General features: G+C 23.5%; 1 protein-coding gene across 1 annotated transcript; it reads left to right on the top strand.

The window, feature by feature from the left end:
* Window positions 1–862: 862 nt before the first annotated feature.
* On the top strand, window positions 863–10624 carry LOC145844274 (uncharacterized). The gene is made up of 5 exons (XM_082951657.1): window positions 863–1188; window positions 1914–1994; window positions 4902–4994; window positions 9478–9717; window positions 9914–10624. The coding sequence occupies exons 1-5, from the start codon at window positions 895–897 to the stop codon at window positions 10103–10105; spliced, it is 900 nt and encodes a 299-aa protein (XP_082807783.1). The 5' UTR covers window positions 863–894; the 3' UTR covers window positions 10106–10624.
* The last annotated feature ends 12741 nt before the right edge of the window (window positions 10625–23365 follow it).

The following is a 23365-nucleotide window of genomic DNA, read 5'->3' as shown; positions in this document are numbered from 1 at the left end:
ACTTGATTTTTATTTTTTTTATTTTTGTGTTTGTTTAAGCTAAGGTTGAGCTTGTATAAAAAAAAACTTTAAAATTCCAAACTGAAAACAACAATTGAGTTTGTATTTCGTTGAGGGAGTGTCTAAAATAACAAAATATTGAAAAACAGATAGTAAGTCGATCAACAAATTAAAACATTTAACTGAATATATAACCTACTTTGTTGTGTTTTCATAACTTAAATATTTCTGAAAACAGTTTATGAATTCATCGCAAATAATTATTTTTAAGATATATTTTGAGCTCGTCATGTACTTTAAGGTTACAATTGAGACTTAAGCCTTTTTTAAATTTTTAACAAGCTTATTTTATATTTTATATCTTTACAATATCTAAATAAACTTATAAATAAAATAACGAGAAAGTTTTCATAAAAACTTTTAAAATGTTGTTAAACTCGAATAAGAGAGACGAAAGTTATTTATGTTTAGTTTCAAATATAAATAACTTTTTCATGATACTATCTGAAGTAGTTTATCAAGTTTTTTTTTATTTTTGCATGAAACACTCTTGAAATATTTGCACTCAAAATTTTGTTGATAACTCGAGAATCTGAATGTATTGAAAATTTACGCTTCAATTGAATTGTTTGTTTTTAGTTACCCAGTTTCAACTTTTTTAATATTATATTTCAATTTCTTTTCCCACTGTTTCAAAAGTTGTCTTGTTTAGTTAACATAAAGAATAAACTGTGATAACTATTTTTATAACAAAGTATTTTTACAAAGTTATTTTATAACTAAGTATTTTTATAACAAAATCAAAACAGCTGAAGTTTTTTTAAACTAAAACTAGTGATAATAAAAATAATAAACAGAAGTAAAACAAATAATTGAAAATCAGAAAACCACATAATGACGGAAGACACACAAGTAACCAATAAAAACGAAGAAAATGTAGAAAAATCAAACAACTCAAAAAATGTTGATTTAAATGATAAAAATTCAAACAATATCGAATTAAAAGAAAACATTTCAAATAACATCGAATTAAAAGAAAACATTTCAAACAACATTGAAATGAAAGAAAATAGTCCAATAAATATAGATAAAAATGAAAAAAATTCGAAAAATGCTGAATCAAATGAAAATAATTCAAATAATACAGAATTAAATGAAAGCGGAGTCATTGAAGAACCCAACTTAAGTGTAAGTTATTTAATTATTTACCGAATTATTCTTTTTTTCTGTAAAAAGTTTTAAGATATTAGTAATTTTTAACAAAATATGAATCATAATAAAAAGTTTTTTTAAAATTATTGTAGTCGCCGTAAACTGATAACCAAAAAAAGCAACAAGGATTAGTTTAAAAAATTTCAAATAAACTTATAAAATCTTTGTTGTTGATTTTATTAATTAACTTGGCTTGTTTTGTTAATAAAGTTACAATAATTAACGTTTTGAAAAAGTTTATGAAATAAAAAATAAGTAAAGTTGTTTTTTTTTAGCTTTTTAAGTTCATAATTATATTATATTTTAACTCAAGTTTTATTTATTTATTGAAATAGTAGTATTTAAATTTAATACTAATAATAAGAAATTGTACTTTGTGTGGTCACATTTATCGAAGTATTTTATAAATAATTAACAATAAACACTTGACTTATTTTTGAACTTTATATTTGGAAACACTTGAAGTTATTTGCATAAACTTTGCAAATATTTAAACTAGTTATTTTTTTAATAGATAAGTTTTTGTATGGACAATCAAAACTGTGTTTTAATTAAATTTATATCGGCAACTTTAAAATAAACATACTTAAATCATAATTTTTAAACTTTAAGTTTTAAAATTTTCATAAAATTCTAACTCACTCTCTACCTACTAGTATATACTATTTTTAGTCTGTAAAAGTCACAACAACTTTTTTTAGGTAAAAGATATCAGGAAAATGTTCAGAGGTGGACCAGATTACCAGGACTTTGCGAAACCGAAAAACATCAGACCTAATAGGGTGAGTATGATGTCATAATGTATTAAACTTGTACAGTATGATGACATAATGTTTTAACGTTGTATACTGTGATGTCATAATACTATAATTTTGTTTGATTGAATAGATTTACAATGTACAGGTTTTCAGTTTGAACTTTTTTTGAAAATTAATTTAATTATAATTAACATTATAATAAAAAAAAATTACAAATTTTTTGAGGTTGAAATGGGACACACTCCCAGTTTTATTACATTATGACGTAACAAGTTAGCTCATTGCACTTATGAGTGACGTAATAATTCAATTACTTGGTTCAACTTGTCACTTTTTAGATAAGTTTTTGTAGATGACACTTATGTCTTTTATACATGACAATTTAAGTGTTTGTTTTATAAATTGTGTTTGTTTTAATAAATTTTTGCTTTAATACTTGAAAAGTAAACACATCTCGATAGTTTTATGTATAAGTCATCAAATTTATGATATGTATAGAAAGGGTGTACCTATTGTTTTAATTTTATTGTTATTTTCTTTAAAAGCTTTTTTAGTAATTTTTAAACTCAGCTGTAAAAACAAGGAATGCTTTGAATAAATTAATAATTTTGCAGCTCCTCACACTTAAAGAAAGTATTTCTAAAAGTAAACCTAAATTTGTGTTCCTATTTGTTTTCTTTACTTCAAAGATATGCAAAATATAATAAAAACTTTTACTTAAAATAACAAAACGTAGTTCATTAAGCCATATTTTAATTAAAGAAACCACTAATAAATTTTTACATTTACTGTCTAGAGAAGGCACTTGTGCTGATACACATTTATGTAAGTTAAAATAATAAGTTTAAACATTAGCAGCTTGTTCAAATAAAAACTTTGATGTTTTTTTAGTCAATGTTTGTTGTAATTTTCATGTTGAACATAGCCACTAAAACCTTCTCATGTAAGATCATGTTTATGCAAAGAATAAAAATTTATTTGCTTTTACATCAATGCAGTACTTTACTCAGCTGATAAAAATTTATTTTAAGTTTGTTATTTAAGATTCAGTTTTGTTATATAAAGTTTTGAAGACGTTATAAATTTACATTTTTCGAAAATATACATTTTATACTTTAATTAAATTAATAGCTTAGTTTAAAAGTACTTGTTCAAATATTATTTACTTGTCCGACAGTTTCTAGATTCAACTTATTTACGGAATTTCGAAAAGTTTTTAATTGTATATTTTATCTCTCTTGCAATTTTTAGAATCTTTATTTGTTTTAACATATGTACTGTTAAATTTAAATTTTTTGAATATTTCCTTTTTTATAAGTTTTAAAAACTTTATAAGTTAGGAGAGTTATCTACTTAGTAATTAACATACTTTTAATGTTTACTAATACTTTATAAAGTTTTTAAACTACCTTAAAACTAAATAAAAGCAAAATGTCGAAACTTAAAAAACAAGTTTTTACTTTTAAAGTAAAAACCTTATAGCGAGATACTTCTTAAAATGTTGAAAGTATGGAAAAATAAAATTTATGTAAAAATTATTTAAAGCTTTATTTCGATGATTTCTTTCTGTATTACCTTTTAATATTTAATTTTATACTTTTTAAAAAGTCAGTAGAATATAAATTTGAGATATTTAGTTTTAACTAAACTTGAAATTTTATAAGAAACTAAACAAACTTATTTTCTTCATAAAAAACACAAACTTCTAAGAAATTATTTATTACGGATATGGTTTTGTATAGTTAAAATTATTTTGCTCAAGCTTCCTTAGCGTTTTATTTGTAATCTGTTTCGTTTAAAAATTTCAACAGTATTCATTTTTACTTTAATACTCTTTTTTATCAACAAACCATTTAGATAAATAAACTAAGCTATCATTTAATTAATAAAAGTAAAAAACAGTTAAATTAAAAGATTTGCAAGTTAAAACATGACTTAAGTCATGACAAAGAAAATAATTATTTCATTAAGCTAGTCATTGTTTAGTAATTAATTTAAATTTACTTGAGTAGTTTACTTAAATAACTAGTAGCATAATTATATAATGATAAGTTATTTAGCGTTAATGGACAATAAGAATTTTAATTATGTTCTGTTATTTAGCTATTTTAACTAATTAGTATAATGTTTTTCATTTAGGTATTTATTAAACCAAAAGAATCAAAACAAAGCTTTCATTTTAGTTTTGTAAAATGTTGAGAGGACTGTTTTTTTTAGTAACAATTTGTTTTATTTTAGTTTTTTGTTAAAACTTTTAAGGTAAAGCTTAGTTTACTTTAAAGTAAATTTAGCTGTTTTATGAAGTCAAATTAAAACTTCTAAGTCATGTTTAAACTTATTTTACTGTTGTGTTTAGCTTTATGTAAAGTATTTGTTGCTTTAATTTGTACTAAAAGCTTTAATACTAGAGTTTTTATAGATTTTTATTAGTAACATTAATTACTTATATAGAGGTTATAGTCTGTTTTGTGTCTACCAAAAACATAGTTATTTGGCAAATAATATGTATTTTATAAATGTTGTTCTTGAAATATAACTTATTTAATATCATTTATAATCGCTATTTTATAGCTATTAACTTGATTTCTAATAAAACCAAATAAAAAACAAAACTTTGCTTTGGTTAGAATAATAAAGTAATTCTTTTTAAAATAAAAACTTCTTTGAGCGTTGTATAGCACTTTGATTTTTTTAGAGATAAAATTAAAAAATAAATACTAAATTTGTTTTTACTAGTTCTAATTTTATCTAGAAGTAAGCTTAATTACACTATAACAGCCTTATGACATAAAAAGTTTACAAATATTTTTTAATTACAATTTAGCTACATAGGTTATAGTAGTTTTGTGCATAACTGATTTCGAAAAGTTTAAACAATCATTAAGAAGAAACATATATAGTGCTTATTTTTTATAAATATTCTTAATACAGATACCTTCCTTAAGCACAGTAGTTAGATACGATTCGACAAGGACTATGTCTTCTGAATCTAAAGATCAAAATATTCAAGATGACCATGAAAATGTTAGTTACATTTAAAACAAACAAACTGAATTTAAGCTGTTATATTATTTACAAGTTAATTTATTAATAGTTATTAGTTGCTTGGTATGATATTATAAGTACATATTTAATTTTTGTGAAATACAATATTTGCTACAAAACATATGTATATGTTATATGTATCCCTTTTAAATTTTCCTTTATTACTTACTGCTCAGCTTGTAGGTCAAATTAACAAGAAAGTTTGTTAAAGTTTGAATTTTTATAAGCTTTAGTATTCACTAGTTTTAAAAGCTTTCTTTAAATAAAAAATGTTTTTAAAGTACTTACAGTTAATCTTAAGAAAACTTTTTCAAATGTTCGTTCTGCTAAAACAGTGTGCTTTTTAAGTTTTAAAAACAAATAGTTAAAGTCTTGTTTTACAATTTTTTTTTACAATCATCAAATTTACCAGCTTAAAATTTAAACTTTAGTATAATCTAGCAAAACCACAAAAATAACTTTTACAAATTTGTAGAACCAGTTATGTCATAAAAATAACTTTTACAAATACACAAAACCAATTACTTCATGAAAATAATCGTGTAAGTAATATGTTATCAATCAAATTTATGGAAAACATCTGTGTATGGTGTAACCCTAAAACATTTCCCTGAATTATTGTGGGCTTCACACCTCAATGGTTTCTATGCCTACGTGAATTATTCCATTGTTACCATGGAAATATGATCGATATATCAAAAAAGCCTACCATCCATTCTGTAATAAAAATATTCTGACATTTGTACAACAAAAGTAATTTAATATAATACATAATTAAAGCTTGATTTAAAAAATATTGAATTTAAGTAGTTTTCAACTTTTTAGTGAAAAATTAAAACGAACTTGGCAGAAGTTGAATTAGAATTTAAATATTTACTTTTCAAACCGCAGAGCGTTATCAGCAACTTTTATTTGCAGTAAAACAACGTTTTAAGCAAATTACATTTTAATAAGTTCTTTAATTTAATGCTGAATTTAACTCTGTAATTCATTTAGTACAATAGTTATTTAATGTTCATGCAATTTTTATTAGTTTGGTAGTTTGCGGTAGTTTTTCTTTTAAAAATTAGTTTTTAATTATGATTAAATCATTTTTTGGAGATATATATCCCTTTTTTAGAATAACTTAAAAATTCTTGGTTTTATTTCTAAAAGTTTTTGAGATTAATGAACTGCATTGTACTTAACAGCCACGCCTAAAAGAAATAAAAACAATGTGTTTTTGTGTATTTAAAAAATACTTTTATAAGAGTTTGTTGGTCAATTATCAAAGAGCCTAAAACTTATTAAATTTGTATGAAATCTCAGTTTTTGATGTTATTTTGTAAAGATTAATTATTCACTTAAATTTTCAAGCACTATTTTAAATCAGTGTATACTTTAAATTTATTTAAAAGTTAAAGCTATCATTTTTATACTTAGAATTTTTTGTTTTTCTACTTTTAAACTTGTAGCCTGAAGTTTATAGATTTTGCATGAAAGTTTCAAGCTTTTTATTGATATAATTCAGCAATAAAAAGTAATTTATTGAAATTAAATACACAAAAATGTGCAAATTGTTACATGAAGCAGCTTTAGTTCATTACAACTGAATTAAAATGACAACAAATTCCACATAAACCTTCAAATGTTTGTTCAACAATTTAACCTCTTTTTTAAGAGCTGCGCAAATAAATTCCCATTTTGAAAATTTCAATTTATTTTTGTTTGCTTTTTTTATTACTACTTCCTAGTTTTTCTATTTAATTGAATTTCATTTGCTCAAACATAATTAAATTGAAAGTATGAGTAGGGTCGATTAATTTTTTTGACTTATTTATGGATTTGTATTTGTTTTAATAAAAGTAAATTTACATATTGTTTAAAGAAGGCATAAGGATTATAGTCAAATTTTGCTTATAACTGGTAAATTTTCCTGAAAACTTTTAGTTAATACTTTTTAATGGTTTTGTATTTAATTAATTATTTTAACTTTAAGCGAAAATTTCATGAAATGAGTTTTTACAAAACTAAGTTAGAGTATAATTTTAACTTTAAATAGTAAAAATATTACCTGCTTTTATTCATATTATCATCTAAATTTTTTAAATACTTTATTTTTCTTTTTGATCTTATAACAGCACTGTTTCCTGAATGAAAATGTCTGAAACTTTTCCTTGTATGTTTTAATCAGATTATAAACCACAATTAAGTGATAAATATTTATTTTCCAATCCTCTAGAATGTTACCATTTTAGTTTTCTTTTAATTTGATCTGTATAGTAATTTCAACTTATAAAAGTTATTGAAAATAGTTATATTTAAGATTAATTTGAAGTTAGATACAATTATTTCACACTTAAAAGCTAGCAAAATTTTAAACACAACGCAAAATAAAAAGTAATTTTAGCAGTTTTAAAGCTTTTGTAAGGCTACATAATAATTACTAGTAAGCAAAATTTAGAAGTATGTACTTACTAACATTGTTACGTAATAAATATAAATACATTACATGCAATTGTTACGTATTTAAGCGTTGTTTAAATTTATTACACTTGCTAAAATGTTTGTTTTACAAATTACATATAAATATCGTGCTTTTAATATTTAAGACAGTTAGTTAATGTTTTATATTGTTTTGTTAAGGAAACTAAACATTTTGAAAGTTTAACTAAATATGCATAATTTTTTTTCGATTATTATTTTTTGTTTATACTTAAAAACCAACATTATATTTGCAGAAGGAGTTTTCAAACTTCAAATACTTTGTAAAGAAATAGGTAGTAAAATTTTTTTTTTAGGTAAGTTAATAGTAAAACTCTTTTATTTCACAAAATTGCTTTGTAATTGACCTTTTAAAAGTTTACATGAACACAAATATATTTGCATTCACACGCGGTAACTGATATTTGTTTAATAAAGTTTACTATAAAAAACCGCTGGATATTCTGATATTTGCTAAAGTATTATGATGTCATATAAGGTATTTTTGGAAATTTCGTGGTTTTCAGGCTCCACTGCGGATTTATTCAATGCCATAAATTTATCTGGATTTATTTATTTGTACTTTTACCTTTAAAAAATATTATGATTGCACAAACTCAAGTTTATCATTAGCTAATAGTAAAAATATATTTATAGAGTATCACTTAAGTACTCTTAAAGTTGTAGTTATGTAACAGTTTTCATTGGTGCAAACCACAATTTAAGTTTTGTTAAAAAATTAAAGACAAATGTTGTTTCCCAATTTTTAAATTTTGTTAGACAGTCAAATATTTCTTACAAAAACACATCAAACGGCTTTTTAACTGTAAAATATCCGTAACTTGAAAGAATAAGCGTCTGATTTTGTATATTAATTTACTGAAAAAGTACATTAAAGCAAAATATGTCATGTTTTTTGTTTCACGGAAGCTTATAATTAGATTAGTTTATCGTTATAATTAAGTTTGTCTACTTTTAAAAAATTTAAAATGTATTTACTTTCAAGCTATTTTTTTGTAGAAGTTTTTCCAAATTTGAAAACGTTTGTATTTAGCTTAATCAGTAAGTTTGTTTATACTTAAGTTTATATTTAACATAAATAATAAAAAACTTATTTTTTATTATATTTTAATTACTGAAAATTCTATTTTGACTAATAGCCAAATTTTTGAAGGCAAAACCACATTGTTTAAAATATTTTGTTTATTTTTAAATTTGATGTAATACATAGAGGTTTGACCTTTACAAATTATTAATGTTTTAATGGCTTTTTAAATATATTTTTTGGTTAAACTGTTGTCTAACATTTTATATAGAACAACCTTCTAATTAAAAAAAAAAAATTATTATATTGGCTTTGTTTGTATAAAAGATTTTGATTAAAAATGAATAGAGTTATAGAAGTTTGCTAAAAGTTTCTCTATCAATGTCATTGTACGCAAGGTTGAAGTATATATATAGCATTTTGAAAGTTAGAAGTACTTCTTCTCTATAATTATCACTTTTTATTCAGTACTCAGTAGCTTTTTTTGTGGAATACTACAGGTAATAAACATAAAATTCCATGCAAATATAAAAATTTCTTATGCTACATCTTACCTTACATCAAAACAGTAATATGACTTGTTGAAATTTTTAAACTTTAGATTTCTTTTTTTGTTTATATTTTATATAATATTTTTAACAATTCAAAAATCTATCAATATAGAAAACTATATACTAAAAACATATATATATGTTTTCGATTTTAGAGTTTAGGTTCAAACTGTTAAGTTATTTCTTTTAGTTTAACTCTTTTTATAATTTTGTTTTGAATTATGTGTGAGAATTGATATTCGAGAGGTCTTTTTGTGAACCCAAGTTCTTGGGCCGTAATTTTGTTGTGCATCTTTGTTTTTTTTTAACAAACTTACTTACTATGAAAAAAAAATTATAATAATAAATTTGAACTAAATAAGTGTATGAATAAATTATTTAACTACATAATTTTCCTTTACAGCTGAAAAGTCCTACCGCTAAGCAAATAGTCGCCATCTTCGAAGCAGATATAAAAAAAGAGAAAGAAAACCTGATCAGGAGTCTTTCCAGGAGAAATTCCCGCGAATCAGGAGGCTCAGATGGATCCAGGAGGAACTCCATGGAGGTTTTCGGGAAGAAATTCGTGGATTTGACGCCTTCCGACGTCAAAATTCCTGAAACTCACAAAATTCCGGTGGAAAACGAACAGGCCGTGGTGAAAGTCAGTTGTGACGTCATAGTTATACGTCATTATACAAAATATTATTGAACTAGTAAACATTTCCAAAGATTGTAACATAATATTTAATAAAAGTTTTTTTATGTTAAGTCAACCACTTGAAATTGTTAAAGATTGTATAAAAAACAAAACAGTTTTTTGTTTTCATTAATTAAAGTGATATGTTTATAATTCACAGAGTTCAATATCGTCGTCACCAGCTCATTCAAGCAAGACTTCCTCGATTATCTTGGAAGATGACATTTCTCCTCCTGTGAAGAGAAATGACATTGGTAAGCTGAGGGAAGAGTTGAAAAGTCAATCCTCCAAAAACGCCACACTAGATGACGCTCTAAACGATTTCGACAACGTATTTGCCGAGTTCGAATAAAACTATTGTGACGTCACGTTTGCCGAATTCGAATGAAGTTATTGTGATGTCATATTTGCAGAGTTCTAATAACTGTTGTGACGTCATAATTATATATTCGAATTAACTTTCATCAGAGTTTTGAAAATTTGTACAAACATTATTTTTCAAGACCGTCATGAGTTCAAATTTGTTTTTATATAAAAAATGCTTTCAACCAACTTTTAAAATGTTTAATTTAAATATTAGTTTTAAACAAAATACTGATATCTGAGTTGATAACTTAATAAATTTCTACGATTTAAAAAGTTTAACAGAATTATAACTAGTTTTATACTACTTAAAATTATCGACGAAATTTCTTAGTACTTAATACAAAAAAATTTATTCTTTTCTGACTAAAAACTAGTAGCTCTCTCTTAAAGAAAATATTTTATCAATAACTTAAACTGAAACTTTCATTTTAAAAGAAAACTGTAAAAACTTAACATTATTTTTTTTTTTCAGTTTTATAATTGTTGAAATACTTATATACGATTTGATTAGAACACTTTTATCAAAAAGTAAATTAATGAAAACCAATAAATTCAATACTTTTAAACAAACTTATATTGTTTATATAATTTTAAAGGATTACGAAAAGCTTAAGGTTTTAAAGGTACTTTAGTTAAATTACGATATTTCAGTAAATTACTCACTTAATTTGCACTTATTTTTACCACATTGTGTCTTTTAAAATGTATTATGATGTCACATTTTGACTTCTACCATCTATGCTTATTTTAAATCGCTTTTTATTGCTAGCTAGTTTTTCATCAAATATGTTTTATAAAAGTTTTATGTTTAAAAGTATTTCTAAAACTTAAGATGTTGTATTAAATTTAATACTTAAATTTAGTTTTTATTTGAATTAAATCATACAAAAAAGTGTATATATGTCTTTTCTTCCTAGTTTCACTAACTTTAGCAAATTTTCAAGAAAAAGTGTTTTAAATTAATTCACATAATGATTATCTGATTTTGGGTAGAGTTAGACTTTACTTTTTGTAAAAGCCTTTTAAACCTTTTGAACTGTACAATACAAAAACTTATGTAAAAAGTCTGCTTTTTATCAATCAACAGCTAAGGTAAGTTTTGTAATTCTAAAAAAATTATTAAACAAAACAAAAGTTTTTTTTATCCACTTGTAAGTAAAGTATAATAATAGTTTTAAACTTTTTTTCAAGGCTCGAAAATTTATCTAAAATAAAGATTTAAGTTCAAGTTGCTTGAGGTTAAAATATTTAACTTTAATACCATATATTTAAAAGTTTAAGCTTTTACGATTTGATTATTAAAACAAAGTCAGTTATTATTTCCATTATATATGCATAATGTTGTAGGCAAAGTTTAAGTTAGAACGAAGTTGGCTTAAATTAAAACATCAACCACTTTTGCAATATTTCTTACAATTTTACTCCAGTGTAAGTTCAAAATACTCTAATTATAATTATTAAAAGCACTTTTATTAGTTTATATATTTAAAAATTTTGCAGATTAGGTTAATGTTTTAGTAATATAAAAAACAAGAAGAGCTATGGATTTACAAGCATCGAAATCAATAACAAGCATAACAAAAGATTTTCTTAACTCATTTTACTATCTAATTAAAAAATGCTTTTCAAAAAATAAATTTATTTTTTTAGTACTTTTTGCGAACATAGGATAGATACTTTTATTATTTATCAATTTTTCTTAAAACTTTCTGAATAAAGATTTGTTTTATATTTTATTCAAATCCTCTAAGCAGGAAACTCTCTAATGACATCTAACGGATATTTTATTTTGTTTCGGAAGAAACAAGATTGTTCGAAATAATTCAGTAAAACATTTCTGAATTTATCGATGAAAATTCAAAACTTAACAAAACTATTAGTATATTAGATACAAACAAATAGTTTATAGATACTGTACTTAACTAAAAGTTTTAAAAGTATCTTAAAGCTAAATTCTTAAATGATTAATAAACAACTCAACGTATTTGAATTTCTTTATAATTAATAAATCAGAAGAAAAGTCTATTTTTAATGACGATAATCGGTTTCGAATCTAATAATAGATTTTAAAATATTTAACAAAAACAAGTTACTAAGTATTTGCTTATCATTTTTTTTTCACAACATTGAACTAATTAAACTTTCAACTGTTTTTAAACGTTTGTACTCTTTTAAAAATTTTATATGTTTGTTTATTTTGTTAAAAACATCTTTTAGTAATTAGTTTATTACTTACAGTAGTTTAACCTTCTGTAATTAAGAATTGACAAAATGAAACGTTATGAGTAAGTTTAGTACTATAAAATAGATTACAATGATTGTTTTTATAATGAAAACACGTTTTAATCACTATATTAAAAGTTTTAACTTTAATTAAAAAAAATAGAACTCTTTCTACAAGTTTAAATTTTAGTACAGCAAAACTTTTTTAATATTCAAATTCGGTGTTTCCAAAGTGTGCATCAAAATTTTTTGATATTTTTATAATGCTTCTTAAGTATAATTTTGGTTTTCTTTTTTTTGAGCAGAAGTTGTAATGACCTCAAAAGATTTTAAAAATTTAATGTTGTTTTGAAAACGTTTGTCTATAGTAGTTGATGGAAGTTTTTAAATATTCTATATTAGTAAAGATAAGTAATGGTTTCCTAAAATTAAGAGAAGTTCATTTCAATAAATAGATTAATAGTTTTAAGAATTTTCCTAATTACTCAGTATAATCGTTATTAGTTTAATTTAGTTTTATTATTTTGTTTGTTTTCATGTCTTATTGACAATTTTGGTTTATTTTAAGCCTAATGTCTTCTTACAAGTTTAGCAGATTTTTTCCAGATCTTATCATTGACTGATTTGTCTCAAATGTCTGTCTTTGAGTGAAACGTTCATTTGAAAATGTATTACTTAAATGATTGAAGTTATAAGATAACTAATCTGTAATAACAAAAATGTATTTGTATTAAATTTTGTGTGTAAATGATTTAAAAGTTTTTCTGCAGTAACTTGTTTTAAAAATTAATTTAATGACCAACTGGTCTAAGTGTTTATCTAACGTGAATTCCTATTTAAACAATATCTTCATAATTATATTGATATTAAGCTACCAACAAACGATACTAGATGAAATTATTTTTAAGGCTTAAAAACTTAATGTTTGTGTTCACTTACTTATATACACACACACGTTAACATATACTTTCATAGTCGGTTATATAAATTTCAAAGTTAAGCTTAGTTTTTGTTATTCATCGTAAAATTTGTATCCATTTAAAAGATAATGATACAGATATAACTTGTGTATCATATTTATACCCTAGATTACCTTGTAGATAATTTTTATGTTTATATTTCTGTCTTCATATGTCTCTGAAAAAAATATCGTGATATTTTTAAGTTTAATATATGTTTTTTATTTTTTTATTTTTAACATTTTTTAAAGGATAGAAAAACACTGTGTAGTATTTAAATGAAACAGTTTTTTTATTTGATGTTCAAACTAATTATTTTCAATTTTTTTGTAGAATTTTGTCTAAAATTGCTACACCTCAGTCAGGCCAGCGTTTTATAAAAAAACGAACTTTTCACAAAAAAATAGCTTGCTGCTGTTGTTTATAATAATTGATAAAAACAGAGTTATTTTAAACCTTAAATGTGAAGCAATAATAAAGCAAAAGTAAATACAATTTTTTTGAATCAAGAGCCTAATTGTAAGTTTTAACAACATTTTATTTTTAAAGTTCTTTTACCTGAAAACTACATCACAGGCCGCATTTAGCCCGCGGGCCACATTTTTCCAAATCCTGGGTTTAGATAGTTGAAAATAATTTATGCTTTTTAATTATTGATTTATGTTTTGTGTCACCAACCGAAACTAGCGTAAGTTATACGAAAAATCTAAATTCATTTCTAAATATTTGCTACTTAAGTATAAAGCTGCAACGACACAATTTAAGAAACTTAATAAAGTATTGCTTGAGTATTTTCGTAGATTTACTTTAGTCTCCAGTCTTTCTTAAATTGAAAAGTCTTATTAGAATAAAATAATTGGTTAAAAGCAGAAAGTATTTTGACATATTTGAATACTTATAAGAGAAAAAATTGCGCAAAAACTAATTTCAATAATGACGTAACAACAACACGAATTCGAATAAATTTCGGTCAGTGACCAGTTATTAAATAGGAAAAATTCGTGAAAACCCGTTAATTTTTGTTGTTATTGTTTTTATTTGTCCACAAAAAAGATGGAGGACCAGCAGATGTGGCAGGACTTACCTCAAGAGGAGGAAACAGGATCCATGGAGGTGGGAGTCTCAATGCGAGCGTGGCAGAAACCTTACGACATTCTGCTGAAGGAGGCGATCAACAGAGTGAAGTCTTCCAAGGGAGCGAGACTGGAGAAGATGTTCAACTTCATCAGGTGCAAGTACCCCAACATGAAGTACAAGCAGACCAGGAAGGGACTGGGCAAAGCTCTGAGGAGAATGATCGCTTCGGGACACATCGAGCAGCCGTGCCCTGGATATTACCAGATGACGGGCAAGCCGATCTACTACATGCCGTGCAGGAGGTTTGACAGGACCATATGCGGGCAGCAGAAGATCAAGCAGGCGTTGCAAGCTAGGAGGAACGCTTGTAAGAAGAGCAAGCCGAAGAAGAAGAGGTCTTGTAAGAGGAAGAAGACGAAAGTTTGCAAGGTGAAGCGAAGGAGAAGATGCTCTCCAAAGAAGAGGAAGAGATGTTAAACTTGTCTATATGAAATAAAATGACAAATGTTAAAATTTTTTTGGACCTTTAATGTTTTTCAGCATTATAGCAGAACTTTTATAAGATTGAAAGGTGTTTTATAAAATTACTTGCAGTAACATGTACAAAAATGTTTATAAGTTATTTGTTTTTGTTATAATAAAGCTCTTTTAAGTCTTAATGCTTAATTTGTATACTTTAATTAGTTTATAAAATTTAAGAAACATTTCAAAACTACAAAGTAATACTTTATTAGCCTGAAGTATTAGATAATCCTATAAATAATAATAATAAATGAACATATTGTATTGATATTAATACGTTTGAACTTATGTGCTTGTTATTTTGTTTTATTTATTACTTGTAGTTTTCGACTTAATTTCTTATACTTACTTTTATAATGTTTCTAGTAAGTCCATGTTATAATGGTATTCCTAAACTAAGTTTTATATCATTAATGTAAGATGTAACGTTATAAGGCGTTAAATCCTGGAGATCCTGATAAGCTAAGCTTATCGGAATGTATATCACAGATGTTCTTGTGCTAAAACTTTATTTCAACTAACGGCGTTTCACTGCTCTCAAATAAATTTAAGAACAGATCTACGGAGTCTATAAAATGTTAACACACATTAGAAAAAAAGCAGAAAAAAGCATGTATAATTATGTATTTGCACCAGTAATTGCAGCAGAAGATAAAGACCTACTTCTGAATAAGCGGCAAGATTTATCGAATATCTGTCCCCATAACCGACGATTCTACTTTAAATAACTCTGTCTATTTATGTACTAATTTATTTCACAAAACTTACATATCCTTGCAAGTTTAATACTTCATGTTTTTAAGCTGTATAAATTATTGAAAAATATGTTAAAATTATTATGACGTAACATTTCTGCACAACTCAATTTAATTTTCATTTTTAAAATTTGCCTATTCTTAGAGCTTTTTGAGGTTAGTGCCTACTTTTATTAAATTTGATTTTTTGTAGACAATTTTATAATTTTATGCTTTTATCCCAAACTTTGTTTTTAAACCATAAAGTCCATTTATAGTTACTACCTAGATAAACACTATACATAATTATACATGCTTTTTTCTGCTTTTTTTCTAATGTGTGTTAACATTTTATAGACTCCGTAGATCTGTTCTTAAATTTATTTGAGAGCAGTGAAACGCCGTTAGTTGAAATAAAGTTTTAGCACAAGAACATCTGTGATATCATTAATGTATAAATTTAGTTATTACTTTAGGTAACTTATTACAGATTAACTTTTTTGTTTAGTTTGTAATTATAAATATAATTTTATATTCGATATAACCTTTGTTTTACATATAGACATGTTGCATACTTTTTGTTGATATTTTTTTCTTAAACTAATTATTTACATAAATTGTTCATATTTTATGGGCAGCGAAACGTCGTCAGTCAAATAAAGTTGTTTTAAAAATAATATTAAAATATTTTTAATCCATATTATATAAATCATGTAAAATAATATTTGTTATGATTTATAAACATGTTTTACTTATTTAATATTATTATTTTAACGCCTAATTAAATTGTATCTAATAAATGGCCAAATTTATAAATGATTAATACTGTTTGATAATTTAGTTAAATTTAGCTGTTAGTTTTTTAAAATAGTTTTCTGACAAATGTTCTTATTTATAATAACATTTAAAAAAGAATTCTATTTTTAATCATACGTACATAGAATTAATACAAATGCAAAATTTAGTTTTTTTGTAGTTACATCAAATTATTAGATTTATAATGACAGTATTTTCTTTATGTATTGTAAAAAAAAGGTTTACATGTAATCCTTAATATTGATTTTATACAAATTGAAAACCCAAGTTGACATTTTACTACATATTAGAAAGTAGTTATGAACAAAGTTTATACAAAGCAGATGTCTTAATCAAGTGCATATATTGTTTTAACGACAAAAACAAAAAATTATAACTATAAATAGAATTAAATTTCTATTGATTCATTAATGGTGCACAGAAATCAATTGAACAAAAGTGTGAAATAATATTGACTTTTCTGATCAATTGTGAAAGGTCGATATTTATTGATTATTTAAATATGTAGGTGTTTTAAGTTTTATTAACAGCATTAAAACAAAAATCTATGAAACGCTCAGTTCAAAGCTTTTAAATTTATTAAATTCCGAATTTTATTAGCTCGAACTTCAATTATACAAATATATCGATCCAATAAAGTCTAGACTTTCATAATTTATACAAAACAATATAAAATTGTTATCTCCTTTTATACGGTTGTATAAAAAGAAGCATAGTTTTATATGAAATCAGCAATATTTTTTTGTTTGTTTATAATTTGATTTTTAAAGCACGAAATACTTTTAGAGTTAATGAAAATGTTATTGCAAGAAAAATTTTAATATTATCGATCAGTATTAAGTTGTTTATAGAAGTCTATTTTAAATTCAAGTTATTTAAATAATTTTGGAAAGCATCGATTTTTTAAATAAACTTATAATGTTATAAAGCTGTAAAAACGTTGCCACTAAGTCTTATCGCAGTTTGATTAAAAGATAATTAAATTGGAAATTAATGTGTTCATTGTGTTTGAGTAACAAAAAAATATATATGTCAACAAGTTATTTTGAAAATAACGAAATCCAGAATACCTAGTGTAAGTTTCAAATTATGACCTCATGCTCCAACCCCCCCCCCCTTGACCCCTTTGCTCCTCATGAACCCCTAAATTTCTGTCATAGCCCTCAAAGGTGCCACTTGGGCCACTTTGGGAAACCCTGATTAAAAAGACACATATAGGTTGCTAATTAATCTTGGTTTTATAATTTATAGTTGTATATTTCGACTTTTATTTTTATTTGTTTTTTATTAACTTAATAAAAAATTACAAAAAACGTATTAGTTTTAATAGGTTAGTGTATATTTACTTTCATAAAAATTGGTAATAAATTTTCCAGCATAACAAAGTCTATACTTTTTTACTTTTTGAACTTTTTAATTTGTTTATAAAATAAGTTTCTCAATAGACCGCTATAACAGTCAACATCAAAGGAATTATTTAAAATACAAATATAAATTGCGTTTATTAATCGTTTAATTAGCTTTCAAGTTTTTTTTTTCACTTCATGGGTAATAAGTTTTTATACGTGCTTAAAATTTTTTATTTTTTTTAATTTAGTAATATTTCTTTATTTTGTTGTACTTTGGTTTTGTTTTCATCATAAAACTATATTTTACTTAATTTATTTTATAACTAATCAAAAACTATAACAAAAAGTTAAAAATGGATTATATTTTTTGTATAACTAAGCAGTTAAAACTTTCATAGCGTAGTATGTATTAGTTTTACTTTAAATTTCGAACTCATTACAAAAAAATAACCAAGAACTTTTTTTTTTGAAAATATTAAGTAAAAACGTTATGAAACAGTTAATTGCTTTCACAATAATTTACTATGTACATTGTAAGTATATGACTTGGTAATGTTTCTTAATAATATAAAAGAACAATTTCTAAATTTTTATATTTTAACTTTGTATCAACAAAAAAAATATTTACTATTTTAACTTAAAGTTTAAGTATTTCGCTTTCATTAAATAAAAAATTCAAATTAATTTTGGTATTTTTAAATTTGTAAAATCAGTAAAGTTAAAGTTCATAAACGTTTTGTGAACATGCTTAAAGACAAATAAAGTATAAAATAACTGTTTTAATAGGTTTTCTTTAAAAGAAACTAAACTTTAATTAAAAAAGTTTTTTACAGGCTTCAAATAGATATTTTGTTTGTTAGTTTTTTTGTTTTGTTAGTTTTTTTGTTTGTTAGTAGCCAAAATAAACAGCAACTATTTATTCACTTTTTTTTTAAACTATAAACTTTTTTTTCAGTTTGTGGTTAAAATAAATTTTAAAAAAACAGTTAAATTTTTTTTAATGATATTACTTTTAACTAAAATGAATACAAAAATTGTATCTTAACTGGTATGTTGTTATGATAAAAAAACTAGACGAAAAGTTATTTAGATTTTCTATAAAATATATCTGGATAAGATAAAGTTTAAACAAGAATAATTATCTTAAACAAACATAATTAAACGCTTATCAAGCTTATTTATCTTTAATTGAAATTATTTTATTAATTAAGTTAAATATAATTAAACTAAAAATGAAAGTTTATTTAAGTATCGTAAGCTTGAAATACATATAAATTTTTTTAGTTTGTAAATCGTTTTCTGTATTTTAAGTAATTTTTGAAATATATACTTTTAGTTATTACTTTTAATCGAAAATAACTGTATTTTTGCTTTACAATTTTATGAATTTTTAAGTGTTGCTAGTTATTTAAAAAAATATCCAATTGTAATTTGTCCAAAAAAGTGTTTTTAAACAGTTATATTGTATTCACACAAACTAAATAAACTTTCAATCAACCTCAAAAGCTCTTGAATTTTTTAATCTTCATTAAAAGTTATAAAATAATACTTAATTTGTAAATTTGGTAAAACACAGATGTTTATAATGAAAAAAGAGTAATTTGAAATAATGTTAATTCAAATTATGGTAATAAATTATCCAATATAATGTCGCAATAATCCCAGCATGAGTTATCTTAATAAACGACACCGACTTTGTAGATACTTGAACTAAAATATTATTGTAATATTTTTGTGTTGAGCATTATTATTCAAAAACTAGCATTTGTTTTGTCTTATTTTATTTTACTTACAGTATGAGTTTTTAATCGTTTGTATATCATTGTAGTTTATTTTATATACAATAAAAATCTAACTATCTTTATAGTATTTAATTTGGTTAAACTTGTTTAGTAGTAATTTAACTTTTTATTAAGTTATATTATTAGTTTGTGATTAGTAAATACTGTATTAAACATTTGTTTCTATTATTGTGGATAATTAGTAGTTTAATACATAATATCTTTATAAAAAATGCAAGCAAGTTTAATTTCAGTTTGATATATGTTTTTATACAGTTTGTGACAATATTCTTACAAACAAGGTTAGTTTTTTTTACGTTTTTGTTTAAACTATGAAACAAAAATCTTTATTAGCTCTAAAGTATGAATTAATTTAGAAAAATAAAAAAGTATTTCATTAATTTTTTATATATATTTATATTGGTTTTGCGAAACTTCACGAAACATATTTAAAAATACTTGATTTTCTTAAAACTTTTATTTTATAAAGAATCAAAACATAGGTCTCTTATTCTTAAACTTTGTTGTTTATATTTTTAGGTAAGTATAGTTTGGTAAGTAACGGTAATAGAAACGAAATATTTTTGTACAACACTTCAAAATATATCTAGAAGATTCTACATTACATTGTATACGTTGCAGTTTATAATATTCGCGCCTAAATTTTTTATTCATTCCGCCGGAAATATCGAATAATATCATGTATATATAAATGAAATTAACTCAAACAAAATACACGAATTACACGAATATGTTTTGACTATTAGTTTTTTGAATAGCTTTGTAGTTGCATAAAATACTATGTAAGGATAGGTTTTTTTTAGATGTTATTCATAAAAAATAACTTTATACTTCAAATTTTAATTAAAAAAATTTTTTAATAATTTATTTGATAATTGTAGTTGGTTATTTTTTCAAATTATAGTCGTTATGACAGTTAATTTGTTTTTATAGGTTTAACTAATAATGGAAATTGTTTTAAAAATTAGATTATTAGTTTGTGATTAGTATAGTAGATACTGTTGTAAACATCTGTTTCTATTTGTTGTGGGTGATTAGTTCTTTAACACATAAGATCTTTATAAAAAAAAAAGCAAGTTTGTTTCTTTAGTTCTAAAGATAAAGTTTAATATTATGTAAAAATAGACTTAATTTTCATTACTAGATAAATTTTCTTGGTTCAAGTAAAACATAAAAGTTTTATTTTCTTAGTTTTAAGATACAAAATATTTGTCAGAAAAAAAAGTTTTCAAAAAAGTTTGATAAATAATACAATTTTAGCATTTATAATTAAATTATTCTTTAAGCTTGAGAAGTATAGATGCAAAAAAAGTATTTAGAAAGCTATAATACCATTTGAATGTTACAAAAGTACTAAAGTCTAATTAAATCAATTAAGTTGAGTGTAAGTTACCATGCAAATAAAAAAAATCATTTTGGAAAGTTTCCTTTCTTATTATGTAAAACTAAAACCTATTTCTGAAGTCCACAAAAACAGTTTTATAAGCACTTTATAATTATAAATAATTTTTTCGTGAAACAAAATTTTTCTTTACACTCAGGTTATAAGATTGCTGGCACTAAATGTTTATACTAATAAAAATACATTTAGTGGAAAAACAATATTTTTTTTTGCTTATTTACAGTAAGACTTCCTGAGTAAGTATTTAAATTTACGCAAAAATTTTGATAATACAACACAAAAGAAGGTGTTTTAAATTCCATTTACAACTTTAAACAGATACAAACCAAATTTTGAGTTCTAATTTTTATTTGACTACGGTTTTAGCATTTAACATTTCGACATTTAAGTTTGGAAGTTAAATTTTCTTTAAAAAAATTTAAGCAATAGTTTTTAATAATGTGCTTGGTTTTACAATTATAAATTAGTTTTATTTCAAAAAAAAGAGACTAATGTTTTTTAAAAGCTTATTTCACCATGTAAGTTTAGATAAATATTATTAATAATTTAATCGTGTAAGAATATTTTGAACATCTTTTGATTAATTTACATAACAGCTTAGAATTGATTTTAGCTACAAGTTATAAGGTATGTATAACTTTAACAAGAAAAAAATTGTACTGATGAAATGGTAAAAATTTTAAATTTAACTTAGTACGATATTTTATACTTAAAGCAATTTTGTACATCTAAAAGTTTTAGTTACTTGAATGTATCATCTGCTAATCTAAATTTTTTTATTTTAAAGTTTTACTTTCTACAAAGTAAAGTTAAATCATGTTTAAACACTTTTTTTTTCATTTCAACAATAATAAAATAGCATTATGCTTAAAGGTATTATACAAGCTTAGTAATACTATGCCTTTTGTTTTGTATTTTAAGCTTAACAAAGACAAAAATAGCTCTCGAAGTTTTGTTGACACAAATAATATTTTAAGTGACAAAAAACAACAAAAACTTTATGTAGCAGTTTGAATTTTGTAAGCCACTTGTAAGGAACTGTTCAAATTGTTTGTGTTTAGTTTACTGTTAAGTTGATTTATTGCAAGCTTGCATTTTGACCAAAACACAAATATATTCTTTAAATGGAACAGGTTATTTTATAATAAATAAATTTGAAAGATCTTTTATATACACTTTTACTTTTTGGTAATTGTTGAAATAAGTTATTTTCATTAAAAAAAAAGTCTCATTTTTAATAGTTTTTTAACTTTTACGTTCACATACTAACTGTAAAAATATTTTATACTTTTTCAAAATTTCTTATAAAACTGTTCGCAAATTTTTTTAGCAACGCTTGGTAAATATATTTAGAAGTTTCTACAGTTGAATTAAACACATAGTACACGTTGCAGTTTATTATAATGGCGCCTAGAATTTTTTTCAACAACAATCTAGTACATATTGAAAAAAAAGTAAAAACAAACAAAATGCAAAAGTTTTCAGACTCTTACACAGTTTTCTCACAATTACTAGTAACTTGATATTACAAGTAACCACTAGTTGTCAGCAGAGTGAAATTTGAATTCTTTCATTCATGCTTGATGGGGCATAACCCTCCTTTTTCTATCTTTTTTCTCCACACACTTAACATACGGGTATCTCTTCTGTCTATTGTTAGTTGGGCTTCAACTTTTTACTTCGCATGAAACACTGCAGGCTATGCTTATTTCGAGATTCTAAAGTTTTTAAACTTGCTTTTGTTTTATGGTTGTTTTTTTATATTGTTATTAAATTTTGTCTTGTACTTAAAAAAAAAAAAGTTTTTCTCATAGATATATGTAGTTTTAAATATTATAAGTTTTAATAGCTTTTAGCAGAACTTAATTTTATTACTTATTGCAATATGTAGTTAAAAGTTTTTATAACTTGTAAGTTTGTAGATTTAAATAAATAAGCACTATATAAACTTTGTACTATTTAGTTTAATTTGTCAAGTTTAATTTTTAAACTTTTTCGCGCAAATAACAGGTTTGTTTGTTTAAACTTTTAGATATTTTTAGTTTAATTATTTAATAACTTTTTAATAGTCTTTTTGCAGCATGTTTGACATATTTATTAGTTTTCTTGGATTGAAAACAGTTCCTAATTCATGTCAAGTATTATTAATTTTACCTTGTACTAGTTTACATTTTCTTTTGCTTTTAATGAGATTTTTTGTACTTAGATTAAAAAATACACTTAAAAATTTATAAAATTCTTGTTCTATTTGATATCTTAAATCTCTTTTAACTAGTTTTGCTGATAAAACAGAAAAAACTTAATCTCAGCAAAAAAATTTTGATGAACAAATGAATATTTCTCAGTACTAAATTTACTCATT

This window comes from Thalia democratica, chromosome 9 (genome assembly GCF_965202585.1).
Source record: "Thalia democratica chromosome 9, ktThaDemo2.hap1.1, whole genome shotgun sequence".
Lineage (NCBI taxonomy): Eukaryota > Metazoa > Chordata > Thaliacea > Salpida > Salpidae > Thalia > Thalia democratica.
Note: the sequence above shows the minus strand (reverse complement) of the source record. Positions and strands in the feature narration are given on the sequence as shown.

Excerpts from the sequence above, each read along its gene's own strand:
- LOC145844274 (XM_082951657.1), top strand. The coding sequence starts at position 895 with ATGACGGAAGACACACAAGTAACCAATAAAAACGAAGAAAATGTAGAA. Across the intron at positions 1,189-1,913 it reads TTGAAGAACCCAACTTAAGT|GTAAAAGATATCAGGAAAAT; the intron begins GTAAGTTATTTA and ends AACTTTTTTTAG. Across the intron at positions 9,718-9,913 it reads ACGAACAGGCCGTGGTGAAA|AGTTCAATATCGTCGTCACC; the intron begins GTCAGTTGTGAC and ends TATAATTCACAG.